General features: G+C 40.9%; 1 protein-coding gene across 2 annotated transcripts in view; it reads left to right on the plus strand.

The window, feature by feature from the left end:
* zgc:109889 (WH2 domain-containing protein) overlaps positions 1–14,223 on the plus strand; it is a 30,418-nt gene extending 16,195 nt beyond the window's left edge. Inside the window, exons 3-10 of one of the 2 annotated variants that reach the window (XM_047156827.2) lie at positions 542–676; positions 4,754–4,907; positions 6,714–6,831; positions 8,115–8,198; positions 8,521–8,699; positions 9,058–9,336; positions 9,495–9,844; positions 10,269–14,222. In XM_047156827.2, coding sequence (XP_047012783.1) covers positions 542–676; positions 4,754–4,907; positions 6,714–6,831; positions 8,115–8,198; positions 8,521–8,699; positions 9,058–9,336; positions 9,495–9,844; positions 10,269–10,426 — 1,457 coding nt within the window. In that variant the 3' untranslated portion in view covers positions 10,427–14,222. Of the gene's footprint in view, positions 1–541; positions 677–4,753; positions 4,908–6,713; positions 6,832–8,114; positions 8,199–8,520; positions 8,700–9,057; positions 9,337–9,494; positions 9,845–10,268 lie in introns of both variants that reach the window. The other variant, XM_047156828.2, reaches the window with a different exon arrangement.
* The last annotated feature ends 335 nt before the right edge of the window (positions 14,224–14,558 follow it).

Genomic DNA, 14,558 nt, shown 5'->3' on the forward strand with positions numbered 1-14,558 from the left:
CTTTCAGTAGTAGTTTACTAATACATCCATCCATCCATCCATCCATCCATCTTCTACCGCTTACTCCTTTTCAGGGTCACGGGGAACCTGGATCCCATCCCAGGGAGCATCGGGCACTAGGCGGGGTTAGTTTACTAATACAGAGGACAAAATTCCAAAGTCTTACACCCAGCAGCTTTTATTCAGTTAACTGCTTATTTTCTTGCTGCATAGCCCAAAAAAAGAAAATGTTTCTGCTAAGTAAAACTAAACAAATCCATTGTGGTGGATTTGAAATGAAGCAAAATGACCAAATTTGTGCCCCTGTCCAAATACTTATGAACCTGACTGTGTCTAGTCACAAAACTTGTGGGGGGGTTTTTGTGTGTCTTCACTACTAGGCTACAAAATAATTTAAATGCATATCACTAATATACAATAGTCTGTTTTTGTTTGGGTTTATTTATTTATTTATTTTTAATTTTTACTATCCTCCTATTATTTGTGAGGTACTGAAGACTCTTTTGCTGCCGCGTTCTTAATGCAGCTGGCCCTTTTCCAGGTCGCCATGCAGAAGACGTCTTCGGAGAGCTGTTTAAAGAAGCGAACAGTTTCTGCTTGCGCATGAGTCACCTGCAGGAGCGCGTGGACCTGCTGGCTGTTAAAGTCACCCAGTTGGACTCCACCGTGGAAGAAGGTATGAGCCGATCCAGAGTTCCTATAAAACCGTGCCATAAAGTGCATGTTATCAGCATGAGACGGAGCGAGTTCTCCTCTGAGCTCTGTCCCCTATTAAAATCTCCTTTGAGACTACAGTTGGTAAAGTGACCTAGCTTTTAAATAAGAACAAGAAGAAGAGCGAGCGAGTCTGATTGACAGAAATCATTTCCTCTTGCACCGTGCCCCTGCTCTCGCTCTCCTTTTATTACATTGTTTCACATCCTCGTTCAGTGTGTGTGTGTGTGTGTGTGTGTGTGTGTGTGTGTGTCTGTGGGTGAATCCAGTTACCCTCCCTCAGTTTTCCCCCCTGCCCCCATCCGTGTGCAGTGATGCCCCAGTTTCTCACTGAGAGAGGTTGAGCTGAAGCTCTTGTATCTGCTGTGTCTTGTGTTTTGTATTAAATCTCTTTATGCTGTTTCTTTGCCAGGCAGTTTTGCTTAATGAATCTATATGAGAGCATCAAGAATAAAAAATCATCCAGTAAACATAATGTATCAAATAGAATAAAATAGTTTGATTTGTTTTCTATCCCTGTGCTGCGTTGAGTTTAAAAGCAGTTACAGTTAGTATTGAAGCAGAGAGGAGTTTGTCAGATTATTAGCAGTATTAGATTTGGGGTTATTGTGGCCGTTTGTCTTATACTTGAAATTGACTGATAAACATTTCATCACGCCGAAACCAATTGAAGGTTGTGGGGGAGAAAGATGGGGGCAGTGGATTTACTATCCAGACAAACACACAAAAGTTATTATACCAAGGCTGGGTTGTTGTTGTTGTTGTTTTTTTTTTTTAAGAGCGTGAAAAAAACCATTGGAATGCTCCCTGAAACAAATTTTCCCACTGATCTGAATGTTACACAGTAAACACACTCCAGCAACATTCTGACTAGATTGCTCATGTAAAGTAGGTGGCAGACTTATTTATTTGTTTGTTTGTTATTTAGAATGAATAATGAATGTCCCTCAAAAAGAGTGGTGGGAAATATCAGCCCCTTCGTCCAATTAAACCTGACGCTTATGCTCCTGTGGGAGAAACACACACATGCCTCACACACACACGCACTTTTAATGTCTGCACTGATTAAGGTCCATAGAGAATCCATTAGGTGATGTTTTGTGTACTGTATGTGACCGACCTGCAAATGACCACGTGACTGTATGCAGCAGGGGGCGAGTCCAAGAGGGAACAATGCTCCAGAAAAGGAGCAGTGACGAGTAAAGAAAAAAAAAAAAAACAGCCCCTGACTACTGATAAACCTGTGTGTGTGTGTGTGTGTGTGTGTGTGTGTGTGTGTGTGTGTGTGTGTGTGTGTGTGTGTGTGTGATCTTGGCCATCTTGTATGAGGGGTAAGTAGGGGTTCACTGTAGCCCATCCCCCAGTATGTATGCTGTGATTATTAATTCATAACCCGACCTCAGGTTTCTGCTGCTCTTTTATTCCTTATGTGCGTGCAGGAAGAGAGTGATAAATGTTGTAGATAACAAGACAGAAAAAAGCCTGGAATGAATTGTAGAGATACTAGTGTCGATGAGAGAGTACTGCTGCATACCAATCAGTCTGAGCACTGCATAGGCACAGCCATGTTCAGATCAATAACATCTGCAGCCTGATTGGAAGATAAGTGCTTGTACTGAAATGCAGTTAACAGTTAACAGCACATATTAACACTTTTCGAGTGGCCACGTTTTGGCCTCAACTCAAACACATGATTGGAAATGGTTAAGCCCTGTCACTCAGTGCAACCTGTTATGTATAATACAGTGGTACAGTACACAGGACTGTAAGCAGAAATGAAATGCAATGTAAATCTGCATGCTAAGGCTGATAGGCTAGCTTGCCTATAGGGTTGTGGTATATCTTGTTCTGTTCATATAGAGCAGTGGTTAAAACAGTGGACTCAACCTGCCACTGCTGGGCCCTTGAGCAAGGCCCTTAACCCTCAACTGTTCAGTTGTATAAAATGTAATAAAAAATGGATACGGGCGTCTGTCAAATGCCGTAAATGTAAATTTTGTCATTGTAAATATGGACAATTTAGACCAGATGCTGAAATCCTGCTCTGGTCTACCTGGAACAAATGTGACTATTTCACTACCAGCTATCGTTATATGGCATTAATGAATCTAAAACATTGTGTTGTTCCTAGGCTACTGTTTAGGTTTTTCTGTTTTTGTATTTGTTTGTTTGTTTGTCGGGGGTGGGCAATAAAAATGCATAAAAGAACTTGCTATTTGAATTCAATTTGAATGTTTTAAAATCACGTACATTAAAGGCTGAATTAGATTTAGCAGTAGATGAAGACTGCTTTTGTGTCCTATATACAACGCAGATTTGTATACACCAAGCTCACCAAGCTGAGGAATGTGCCTATGAAAACTGAACGCTGAACGAAACAACATGACCCACCCAAATAAACTCTGGAGCGTGATTCTTCTCCTAGGACGCAGAGCTTTTTGCTTCAGCCTCAGCTGAAATCTCTAGACGTTTATCGTGACACAGATTTATTAGAAAGACTGTCCATTACACCAGTCTGTTTTAGATTAGCCCACATAAAGACATGCAGATTTGATTACAGTTTTCTCTCCCGTGTACAAAATCGCCTCCTGTTTTTAATCTTTAATGTTGAGTCAGTCTGCGCCGTGGCCCTTAAGGCCTAATCAGAGTTTTATTGCGACTCAGCTCTATGTAGCAGCTCATGAATAATTAACTAGTCACCGCATTTCCAATGGTCTGCTGTTTCACTGTGTTTATGTAATAATTATACGTGTTCAATCTGTGTCGTGTAAATACCCATGTAGTGTATTTATCATATTTATGCGTATTTCCCTGTACTGAGAGAAACTCACTTCGAATAAAAGTCTAAGCTCAGTTGTTAGATTCCACTAGTACACATTTAAAATGCATGAATATATCACAAACTTAAAACTACCGCAGTTACATGCTGTTTATGAAGGTCATAAGATGAGACCAACACAAAAGCTGTTTTCACCACGTTAAAATGCAATTCCTCACACACTCCTGAGAGTTGTTTTTTTTTTCTTCAGTCCCACACATCGACCTTTTTCTAATACATAACCACAAATTCTTCCATCTGAAAAAGTTCTCAGTTCAAGGAAATGTGTCCGAATTATTAATACTGTCTGTGTGGGTTTTCACATGTTCTCCTAGTCTGGTGTCCGTGTGGGTTTCTCTGGTTTCCTCCCACCTCCCAGAAACATGCCAGTAGGTGGTTTGGGCTAGATGTGAACGGGTCTGTGAGTGTGTGAGTGCATGATGCCCTGAGTGAGATTACCCGGTGTGTTCCCGTCTCACACCCACCAGCGTTCCTGGTGTTGAATTTTACACTGAACCTGGCCAGGATAAAGCAGTTCCTGAAAATGAATGAATGCTTTATATATACTTTTCTGTAACTTCTGGCTTTCCAGAGTGTTAGATTTTTTCAGATAATGTGCAGTCATTATCAGATTAATATTATGCCGTGTGAATATGGTGGTGCTGTTTAGAGCAGCAGTAGGCCATATGGAGCTGAAGCACTCTGCCCACATGCAGCATAGCGACAAATGTGCCATTTGATTTGTTTGTAACAGAATCTGCTCAGCTGCATTTTCTCCCTCTGTGACTGTGTGTGTGTGTGTGTGTGTGTGTGTGTGTGTGTGTGTGTGTGTGTGTGTGTGTGTGTGTGTGTGTCTCATTGCTCTAACCAGCCAGACTGTGCAGCCTTTTCTGCAGATAGAATGTGAGAAAGAGAGCATGTGAGAATGTCCATCTGTCAGGGCTGGGAGTGTTCAGTCTCTGTAGGGGAAAATCCTTTTGTTGTAAAGAGCTTTAGGATGGATTTAACCAGAGGAACTCCTGCAAATTGATCTAGGATCAGTTCCTCAATGCCATGACACATTTTCAGCGATTGAAGATAAACATACATATTATTATTATTATTATTATTATTATTATTATTATTATTATAACTCATGATGGTCTTCCATGATTTATTTAACGTGGCCGTACTACTTTGATTGATTTATGTGTCTGTTATTTCCTTTCTTCCCTTTTTCAGTCTCATTGCAGGACATCAACATGAGGAAGGCGTTTAAGAGCTCCACCATTCAGGACCAGCAGGTGGTGTCACGCTCCTCCATCCCCAACCCTGTTATGGAGATTTATCAGTGTGGAGACAAGCCTCCACCACTCAATATCCTCACTCCATACAGGTGGAGCATCTTTACCATTCAATTTCATTTCCTAATGCCCATTTAACCAGCGTTTGACAATTTATTTACACTACTACTAATCAGTGTATTTATATCTTGACCAACTCTTCAGTCTTTAATAATTACTGATTACTGGTAATTATTTTATTAAATGAATTATGCAGTGTTTTGTTTTGTTTTTTCAATCTAATTTCTCTGTACTACATCAGTAGTGTATGTGATTAGCACCTCCGTGTGTTTAGAAAAACCTTCCTGAAGAAACTTACTTGAAACGCACTTGTACGGGGAAGTCTAATGGCAGTTGGACTTTCTCATCCTTACTTTCTTATTCCTTATCCTTTAAGATAAGAAAGACTTTTTCACAGGGAGAAATTTGTGACTGTGCATTGCCGGAGTCGTTGCCTGGGTCTTCTTACGCACGTAAAACAGTCAGGAAAGTGTACTGTAAATAACCAGATGTACTTTTTCACTATATTGCACCAGTAATGTGGAAATGTGAGCCAAACCCAATTAGAACAGTTTTGTTAAAACTTTCTCCCATGTCTGTCTCATCCTAAAACTTTTATTGTCTACAAGCATGTAGTTTTCAATTTGTCATATGTAGTTGTGTATTTCAAACATTTATTGGCTGTCTTACACAACTGCCCGCAGACTTAGACTGCTGGAGTATTCTGGTAATTATTATTTATTTATTTATTTGCTTTTAAATGTAATATACATGTTTGTATTTTCCAGTCAATGACCAGGTGTACAGTGAAGCAGCAGACACGCTTGGTAGGGTGTGGTGAGGGAGGAAGAAAGAGAGATGAAGAAGGAGTGATAAAGGGAAAGGTAGAGGGAAAGGTAGTGGCCGATTAGCCATTAGATTAAAACCACCTGCCTAATATTGTGTACGTCCCCCTTATGCCGCCAAATCACACTGCATCCGCCAGCTTGCGTTCTTCCCATAGTGCATCCTAGTGCCATGTCTTCCCCAGGTAAGCGACATACATGCACACGGACATCCACATGATCGGACCAGGCTAGCTTCTTCCACTGCTCCAAGGTCCAGTTCTGATGCCCATTGTAGGCGCTTTCGGTGGTGAACAGTGGTCAGCATGGGCATTCTGACCAGTCTGCAGCTACGCAGCCCCATACACAACAAACTGTGATGCAGTGCGTGTTCTGACTCCTTTCTCTCATAGCCAGCACGAACTGTTTCAGCAATCTGTGCTGCAGTAGCTCTTCTGTGGGATCGGACCAGACGGGCTAGCCTTCACTCCCCATCTTCACTCACGCATCAGTGAGCCTTAGGCGCCCATGACCCTGTCGCCGGTTCACCGGTTGTCCTTTCTTGCACCACTTTTGGTAGGTACTAACCACAGCATACCGGGAACACCCGACAAAACCTGCCGCTTTAGAGATGCTCTGACCCAGTCATCCTGCCAAAGCTGTCAAAGTCACTCAGATCCTTACGCCTGGCCATTTTTCACATCAACTTCGAGAACTGACTGTACTGTACAATTGCTGCCTAATATATCCTACTTCTTGACAGGTGCCATTGTAATGAGAAAGTCAATGTTATTCATGTCACCTGTCAGTGGATTTAATGTTATAGCTGATCGGTGTATGCTGACGTGATGTCGCAAGAGTATGTGTCCAGAAGATGCATGCAGTGACTACAGAATGACCTCCTGTAACGAAACATTTTTTTTTTTTAGCACTTTTGGACAAATAAATAACGAGACAACACAAAATGAATAAATAATGCAATTCTCTCTCCCGATGATCTCTCTCTCTCTCTGTCTCTCTCTTTCTGTTCTTCAGAGATGATAAGAAGGATGCTCTGAAGTTTTACACAGACCCATCATACTTCTTCAATCTCTGGAAGGAGAAAATGCTGCAAGCCACAGAGGACAAGAGGAAAGAGAAGAGACGCCAGAAGGTGTGTGTGGGTGTGAGTTGAAGAGAAATATTTGATCAGCTTCAGTGTTTATCTTCAGTTGCTGCTTCCATTACTAATCATAATCATTACTTCACACACACACACAGTGTCAGTTTCACCTGTACAACCTCCTCTTCACCATGTACCAATTCCACCCCTTTGGATTACATTTGCTATGCAAGATCACTATTATAAATAGTTCCTTGCACGTATCAGGGGATTGTATTAAACCAGTAAGTTATATTTGAGACGAAACACACATGTTAAGGAGGTGATTCTTTAGAAATACACACTTTTCACTGGTACATGTAATACACTGGAGCGTTTAACAGTGCAGCACATCAGTTTTTACTCTTCACAGTGAATATTATGCTAAGATATTTGTTTTCTATGGGGGGGGGGGGGTAGATTTTTTAACTTTCTTTGCTAGTCCTGTAAATTTCGAATTTAGCTTATGTAGACAATTGGTACTTTTTTATGATATGTTATCGAAAGACAGATAAACATCAGCTAACTTTTGTTAAAAATCATGTGATGGATGGTTTGGAGAGTGTCAGGGCAGACTAGTTTATTACATTCGTAGGGCTATCCTCTGCCATCATTTGAACCCAATTTGACCACGGTCCTTGGGAAGTAAAGTACTGGGTTTTCTCTCTACTCCTGCATTTGGATTTTTTGCGTTTAGAGATTTCTAGCAAGCAAGGGTAATAAACAGTCAACTTTGAATGTAACACAAGCTTAGGGAGAGAGTTCGCTAACACTGAGATGAGAATGTCAGCGAGGACCTAATGCAAACTGTAGACTTAATCTGGATTAAAATGACTACATCCTAGTAGTTTGGTCTAGCTCGTAAATGTTAATATTCATGAGGGGAGTGATATTTCATCATATATACTTGCCACTTTTGTCTAAAACATCTCAATTCCTGGGAAGGTTTATGTACTATGCTTGAATTTTCCATATCTTTAGATAATGTTTGATAGTAATCATGCAATGGCTATGAGCAGTGTGTCCCGCCCATAGATGAGATGAAACCGATGCCATTGCAGCAAAGTTCTAATGTTTACTGAGATGTTTAAGCTCAAATCACAGCACCAGCAGTGCAGTTTGCTATGTAGTCATGTATTTTCCTATGAAACCTAAAATGCCAGACCAGGATGCCAACACGTCAGCTAGATTTTCCACCCACATCACTCTGCCAGGCGTCTTCCCCTCTGTGTGTGTCTGTGAATGTGTGCGTGTGTCATTACTCTAACCAGAGAGACTATGCACCCTCTCTCCAGACGAGCGGTCCGGCCCAGGCTCACTCGGCCCAGTCTAAGTCCCTGTCCAGGCAGACCGCTCCCAGAAGCCCCCTCTTCTGCTCTGTAAGAGACCTGCCTTATTGCTGCTCTCGTTCCTCCCTCCTCTTCCTCGTTTCTTTCATCATCCATCTTTCTGTCCAGATAGCCTTATGTGATCTTATGATTTTTCACCAGCTTCTCTGATTTCTTAGTTTCTGAAATCTGTTTGTCTGTAGTTTGAAAACCATCTGTGTAGAATAGAAACTAATAGAGCACTTTGGAAATTGTTTTTCACAGTCTATTTAATGTATGTGTCTTTGTGTGTGTCTTTGTGCATCTCTCTCTCTCTCTCTCTCTCTCTCTCTCTCTCTCTCTCTCTCTCTCCCTCTCTCTCTCTCTCTCTCAGGAGCAGCAGAAGCAGGTGGAGGAACCAGGTCGTGAGGTGAAGAAGGTTCGGAAAGCTCGGAACCGCAGGCAGGAATGGAACGTGCTGGCTTATGATAAAGAATTTCGCCCCGATGCCCGCTTTACACCCTCCCCATACCACGGAATGTCGTCAGAGGGCTCACTATCACCTGACAACAGGTAAGAAGCAGCCTTCATCTGGTATGAACCTAGTATGAACTCATTATTTTTGTCCTTTCTCTCTGCTGACCTCTAGTGGTCATTTATTTTTTATAGTGGTCCATTAAAAACATTATAAATCTAGACAAAACATGGTCCGCCGCCAACCACAGGGCACAAGTGCTAACCGAATAGTTTAATGAGTTTGAAAATTATGTGTAGTTATCAGATCTAAACCCAGTTGCCCCAGCATTTTGGAGATTTTGGAGTGACCATCATCAAAGCAGTATCTGAGGGAATATAAGAAATAATCACCATGAGTCTAAGAGTTCCAGCTATATGAGATGGATTGTTGTGAATCTGAGTCTTGTCTTCTCAGGTCAGTGTTATCAGATGTGGGTGAGCACTCGTACCCCGGCAGCCCAAACCGGCCTGCACAACACACACCACCATGCAGCGCTCACTCCACCACAGACGGTAAAGAGCTCATCCTCACTCCTTCCCAGACCCAGTCACTGCAGCGAGGCTACCGGCCCACTGGCCCCCTGTCCACTCCGGCTGGGAGAGACACGCTGGGTAGAATCCAGCCCTCACACACAACCCCACCCACTGACCCCACCGTCAACGGCCCTCGCCCAGTTCAGGCTAAAGACTACAGGTGTGTGTGTGTGTGTGTGTGTGTGTGTGTGTGTGTGTGAAATCACATTACTATTTCTTTTCTTTATATATATTTTATCTTTATAAAGACAAAGGTATTTTATGATTTTTAACATTTCTGTGAGACTTCTATAAGTTTCCCTGCATTTCTTCCTACAGCATTCAACAATCCCAGCACTCCGAGTTCTTCATCCCTCCTGCTCCTCCTCCTCCACCTCCTCCTCTCATCCCCTCAGCTCAGACAGCCTTTGACAGCCCGACTGCTCCTTCTTCCTCCTCCTCTTCCTCCTCCCTTCCCATCAGCACCATGGCCTCCCTGTCCCGCCCCTACGGCACTTCTCCTCCCGCAGCTCCTCCACCACCTCCAGCCGGACCCCCGGCACATGCACACCCACTCACGCACAGCCTGCCACCAGCCCTCGCTGAGACTGCGGCCCCCAGGAAGGCTCAGGTGCCCCTGGTCCCCATGAGTGACGCCAGGAGTGACCTGCTAGCTGCCATACGCCGAGGTGAGAGACAAAGCCAGAGAAACATGTGGCTCGAAATGTCAAAATATCTTTACACCAATTCATTGCATTGTTTTTCTCAGTCCCAGGAGCCATGCTCTTTTCAGTTTGGAATTTACAATGCTAACTGATCACCAAATTATCAAGTACAGTCAAAACATACTCCAGAGCTTGTGCCCTCTTCTGCATACATGAGCTCACAGATGCCCCAGATTCACTGTGATTGACGAGGTGAAGAGAGTATCCCATTGCTCGCATCCAGAGCACAGCAAATTTTGCTTTCTTGGCTCCCAGCCCTGGATGCATGGATCATTATATTTCTCTTTGGCTATTTTAATATAAAACATGTAATGTGATGCAAAAACAGTGAGTGATAATTAGTATACGTCTAACTGGTTTATCTACATCTCTTTTTCCTCCCCCTCAGGAATCCAGTTAAGGAAAGTACAGGAGCAGAGGGAGCTGGAGGCTAAGAAGGAGCCTGTAGGCAATGATGTAGCCACAATTCTGTCACGCCGCATCGCTGTAGAGTACAGCGAATCCGACGAGGACTCTGAGCTGGACGAAAACGAGTGGTCTGATTGAAGAAGAGAGTAGGAGCCGAGACGAGAAGACCGCATAAGGCAAACAGAGACGAGATGTTCAGGCGCGCACAAGTAATTCTGCTGGGGGCTACTTTTCTAAAAGCCTGACTGAAGCCCCGATTCTGTGTCCTCAAAGACCCGAGGCTGGAGAAACTGATAGCTGTACAGGTTTCGCATGTTTATAGGTTTATAACTTGCAGTTTAAAAGTTTATTTCATATCTGAGGGCAAGGTGTTCCGAGAGTTGGCGAGACACAGGCCTGTAAGCACAAAATTGCATAAATGAAATGAAGTTTTTAAAAACTGTTGGCTCACAAGCCAGGTATGGCTGTTTTGGGGAATCCTTATTAAGATCAGACAACAAAACAAGCTGAAGACATTAAAAATGTTATACGATTTTAAATAGTTTCAACAAGACTTTAAGTAAATAGGTCTAACAATATGGGTAAAAACATTTCTATCATCAAATCCTTAGAGTAGCATTTACTCATGTTAAGGTTAAGGCTTAACTTCATCTCTGTAGTCTCTAAATTCTATTGGACAGTATTGCTGAGTTTGGGTTACTTCCCGTTCAAATGGTTAAAGCAATACAAAGACTACACTAGCTAACGTTACACTGTAAAACTGGATAAGTTAATTTAACTCAAAAAATTTGAGGAAACTAATTACCTCAAAATTTTTTATTTGATAAATCAATTTGTTTAAGCCAAATACACTTAAATAGAACAAAAATTGAACTCAAACTTTGTAATTTAAAATACATTTTTGTCATATTTAAGTGTATTTGGCTTAAACAAATTGATTTATCAACTTAAAAATCTTACGATAATTAGTTTCCTCAAATATTTTGAGTTAAATGAACTCATCCGGTTTTACGTTGTTGCTACAATTGGCAAAAAAAAAAAAAAAAAAAAAAGGCAATGTACATCATTATTTCCAGCCTTTACTGAAAAATCAGGGTTCGTCATATACTTGATTTGCAAACGTAAAGCATCACTTATTTATTCTTGTTTACTGCATTTGTGGCTAATTGATCACTATGTGGTGTGGTGTGTGTAACTGTTAACGGTGTGCATGCAGACTGAGATTCCATGGGAGCCAGCAAAAAAGTGTAGAAGAGCTACAGGCAGTCAGATATGAAGCTCGCAGGACACAGGAAGTCGAAGGAATGTTCGTTAACATGGTGAGGTATTGGACGTGGCAGGTTGATTGTGCAGCATTGTGCAACGTGTGTAACACTTCTCATCCATCTTCTGTAAATTCTTCATCCTGTTTAATATAAACTGACTTGTTTATATAAGAGTACACAGAACCAAGGGAATAGAACCAGGTTCGTTAGAAAGTATTGAAGCAGGTACAAATGACTATAAGAACTGTGGACGTAGGCAGGATTGGTCAGAATTCCTTCGTAAATGGGATTTCATAAATAATCCAACAGAACTTGTAGCTGTTTTAAAGAACAAAATATCAATTGCGGCTATCCTAATGTCACGTAATGGACGTTGGTAGTACCGATCGACCTATAATTTTTTAAATGTTTTATTTGTTTCTTTTCGTGGCTCTGCTAACTGGTAACGAGTCCCTGCTCTGGCTGGAAATAGATTATTCAGGGGGTTTTTTGCCACAGTTTACACTACTGTGTGTCCAGCAGGATGAAGCCCACACATTATGACTCTTTTGCTATAAATCGCACTTCATGTGTTCCTGCCATCTGCCAAATTCACAGCCTCTCATACTCAGTTTCTTTCTCGTTCTCGAGCACTTTTTTTTCCTTGCTCATTGGTCGTGTTTGTTAGAAGGGACAGCTGTTAGCCAGTTGTCCACGGTGTGACTTCAGATGGTTACAAGCTCAAACCTGGACACATTCTCACAGACAGAAAACGTGAGTTGTTCAAATCACAACTATTCTTCACTACGTACAGAGCGTAGTGCAAGTGCAGCGATATGAAGGATATAAATGTATATATGGTATATTTTACTGTGTTCATTTAGTAAGATGTAGTAATATAATGATCTTTCTTTCTGCCAACAAAGGAAAAGACATTCATCTGGATTACTCATTTCTTAAGATGCTGCCTTGAAAATGTTGTTTATTTTGTGATATAACACATTGTAGCATATTTGATATACAACCCCCATTCCAGAAAAAATTGAGACACTGTGTAACATGCAAATAAAAACAGGATGCAATGATTTACAAATCTCATAAGCTCATATGATATTCACAATAGAACATGGAAAACATATGAAATGTTTCGACTGAGGAAATGCACCATTTTAAGGGAAAAATAAGGTCATTTTGAATTTGATGGCCACAACACATCTCAAAAAGTTGGGACAGGGGCAACAAAAGGCTGGAGAAGTAAGTGTTACTAAAAAGAAACAGCTGGAGGAACATTTTGCAACTAATTATGTTAATTGGCAACAGGTCAGTAACATGATTAGGTATAAAAAGAGTATCTCAGAGAGGTAGAGTCTCTCAGAAGTAAAGATGGGACGGAATCTGGATGGAAGCAGATGCTGCTCTAAAACCTGTATATACCTTTCAGCATTGATGGTGCGTTTCCAGATGTGCAAGCTGCCCATTCCATAGACATTAATGTACCCCCATACCATCAGAGATGCAGGCTTTTGAACTGAGCCCTGATAAAAAGCCGAATAGTCCCTCTCCTCTTTAGTCCTCTTTAGTTTAGAGGACGTGATCCATGGTTTCCAGAAATAATTAAAAATTAGGATTGTTCTATGAGATTTGAAAATCATTGCATTCTGTTTTTATTTGCATTTGACACAGCGTCCCAACTTTTTTGGAATTGGGGCTGTATAATGTATTTAGTCTGGAGTGGTTTTTTTGTGTTTTGAAATACTCTGAACAACTTCGGTAGCTTTGCGGTGAATAGTGTGTTAGGTTAATAATCTCTCTTCACACAGAAGAGTTCATCCTGAAAGGTGTTCATTCCACTGTCACTAGTAACATAAGAAGAAAGAAGGATATGACAGTTTTATTAAATATTAAACCAGACTCACAAATATAAATAAGTCAGAATTTTTTTTTTTTTTTTTTTTTTTTTTAAAGACTTTTTATGTTTTAGCCACTAATGTGTCCAAAGTAAAAGCACTTAAATATTTTAGCTTTTTTAAATGATTATTATTCAAAAGCTTACTTGCGTCACTGATAGCTGCACAAAAAGGAAGGCTTTAGGCTCTCTGGATTTTTTTATTTTTTTTGCTGTTGTATATACTGTCATATAAAATTTCTCTAAGCCTGCTTGTAAAGTAATCTGAGTACGAAATTGGAGTGTCTAAGTTAAAAAAACAAACAAACAAAAAAAACGTTCAGTGTGTGTTTACGAAGAAGCTGTAGGCCAGTACATGCATGTCCCAATGGCCAATAAAAGCCCACTGATAGAAACACCAGTGTGGTTAGTGTTGCATATACACTGTTGTGTTAACTGATGTGTATATTATAAGTTATATTTTAATAGATTATTCTAATAACCAGCAACATTTGTGTGTCTCTCGAAATTTTAAACAGGTAGTGATTACCTGTGAAAACGGCATTTATTTGTTTGTTTGTTTATTTGTTTGTTTATTTTGAGGGGGTAAAACTGTATTTGTGAAATAAAGTACTTAAAAGGTGAGAATATTAAATGAACAGATACAGTTTGTGTTTATAAATGTAAAAACTGTGACTTTAACGTGAATAGAACCTACTTTTTAGTTTCCTTCATGTTTCCAGTGTATCACTATTTACACACACACACACAGAGACAGAGTGCGTTGTAGCTAGCACTGAACAGAGATCCCACGTTCCCACCAGTGTATGAGCTCTCTTTCATTTGAATGGGGTTGTTTATTCAAGCTGAGCTACAGTTTAAAGACGCGAGTTCTTCTTTCCTCTCTCTGTCCCTCCCCTGAGACGGTTCTTTTCAAGCTGACAAGAGAACGCACTGTGACTCAGCTCAAAAACCTTGTTTGTTTTTTTGTTTGTTTGTTTTTATTGTTATTATACCATCCTCAGCCTCTCGCGCACACATCAGTGACTAGAAAAAACATGTTGGTCTTGTTCTGTCCAACTTGACTTGTCTGTCATCGTCCTCTTTGGATTCAAAACTAACACTGACTACCTTTACATGG

The sequence above is a fragment of the Ictalurus punctatus genome, chromosome 7, assembly GCF_001660625.3.
Source record: "Ictalurus punctatus breed USDA103 chromosome 7, Coco_2.0, whole genome shotgun sequence".
NCBI lineage: Eukaryota > Metazoa > Chordata > Actinopteri > Siluriformes > Ictaluridae > Ictalurus > Ictalurus punctatus.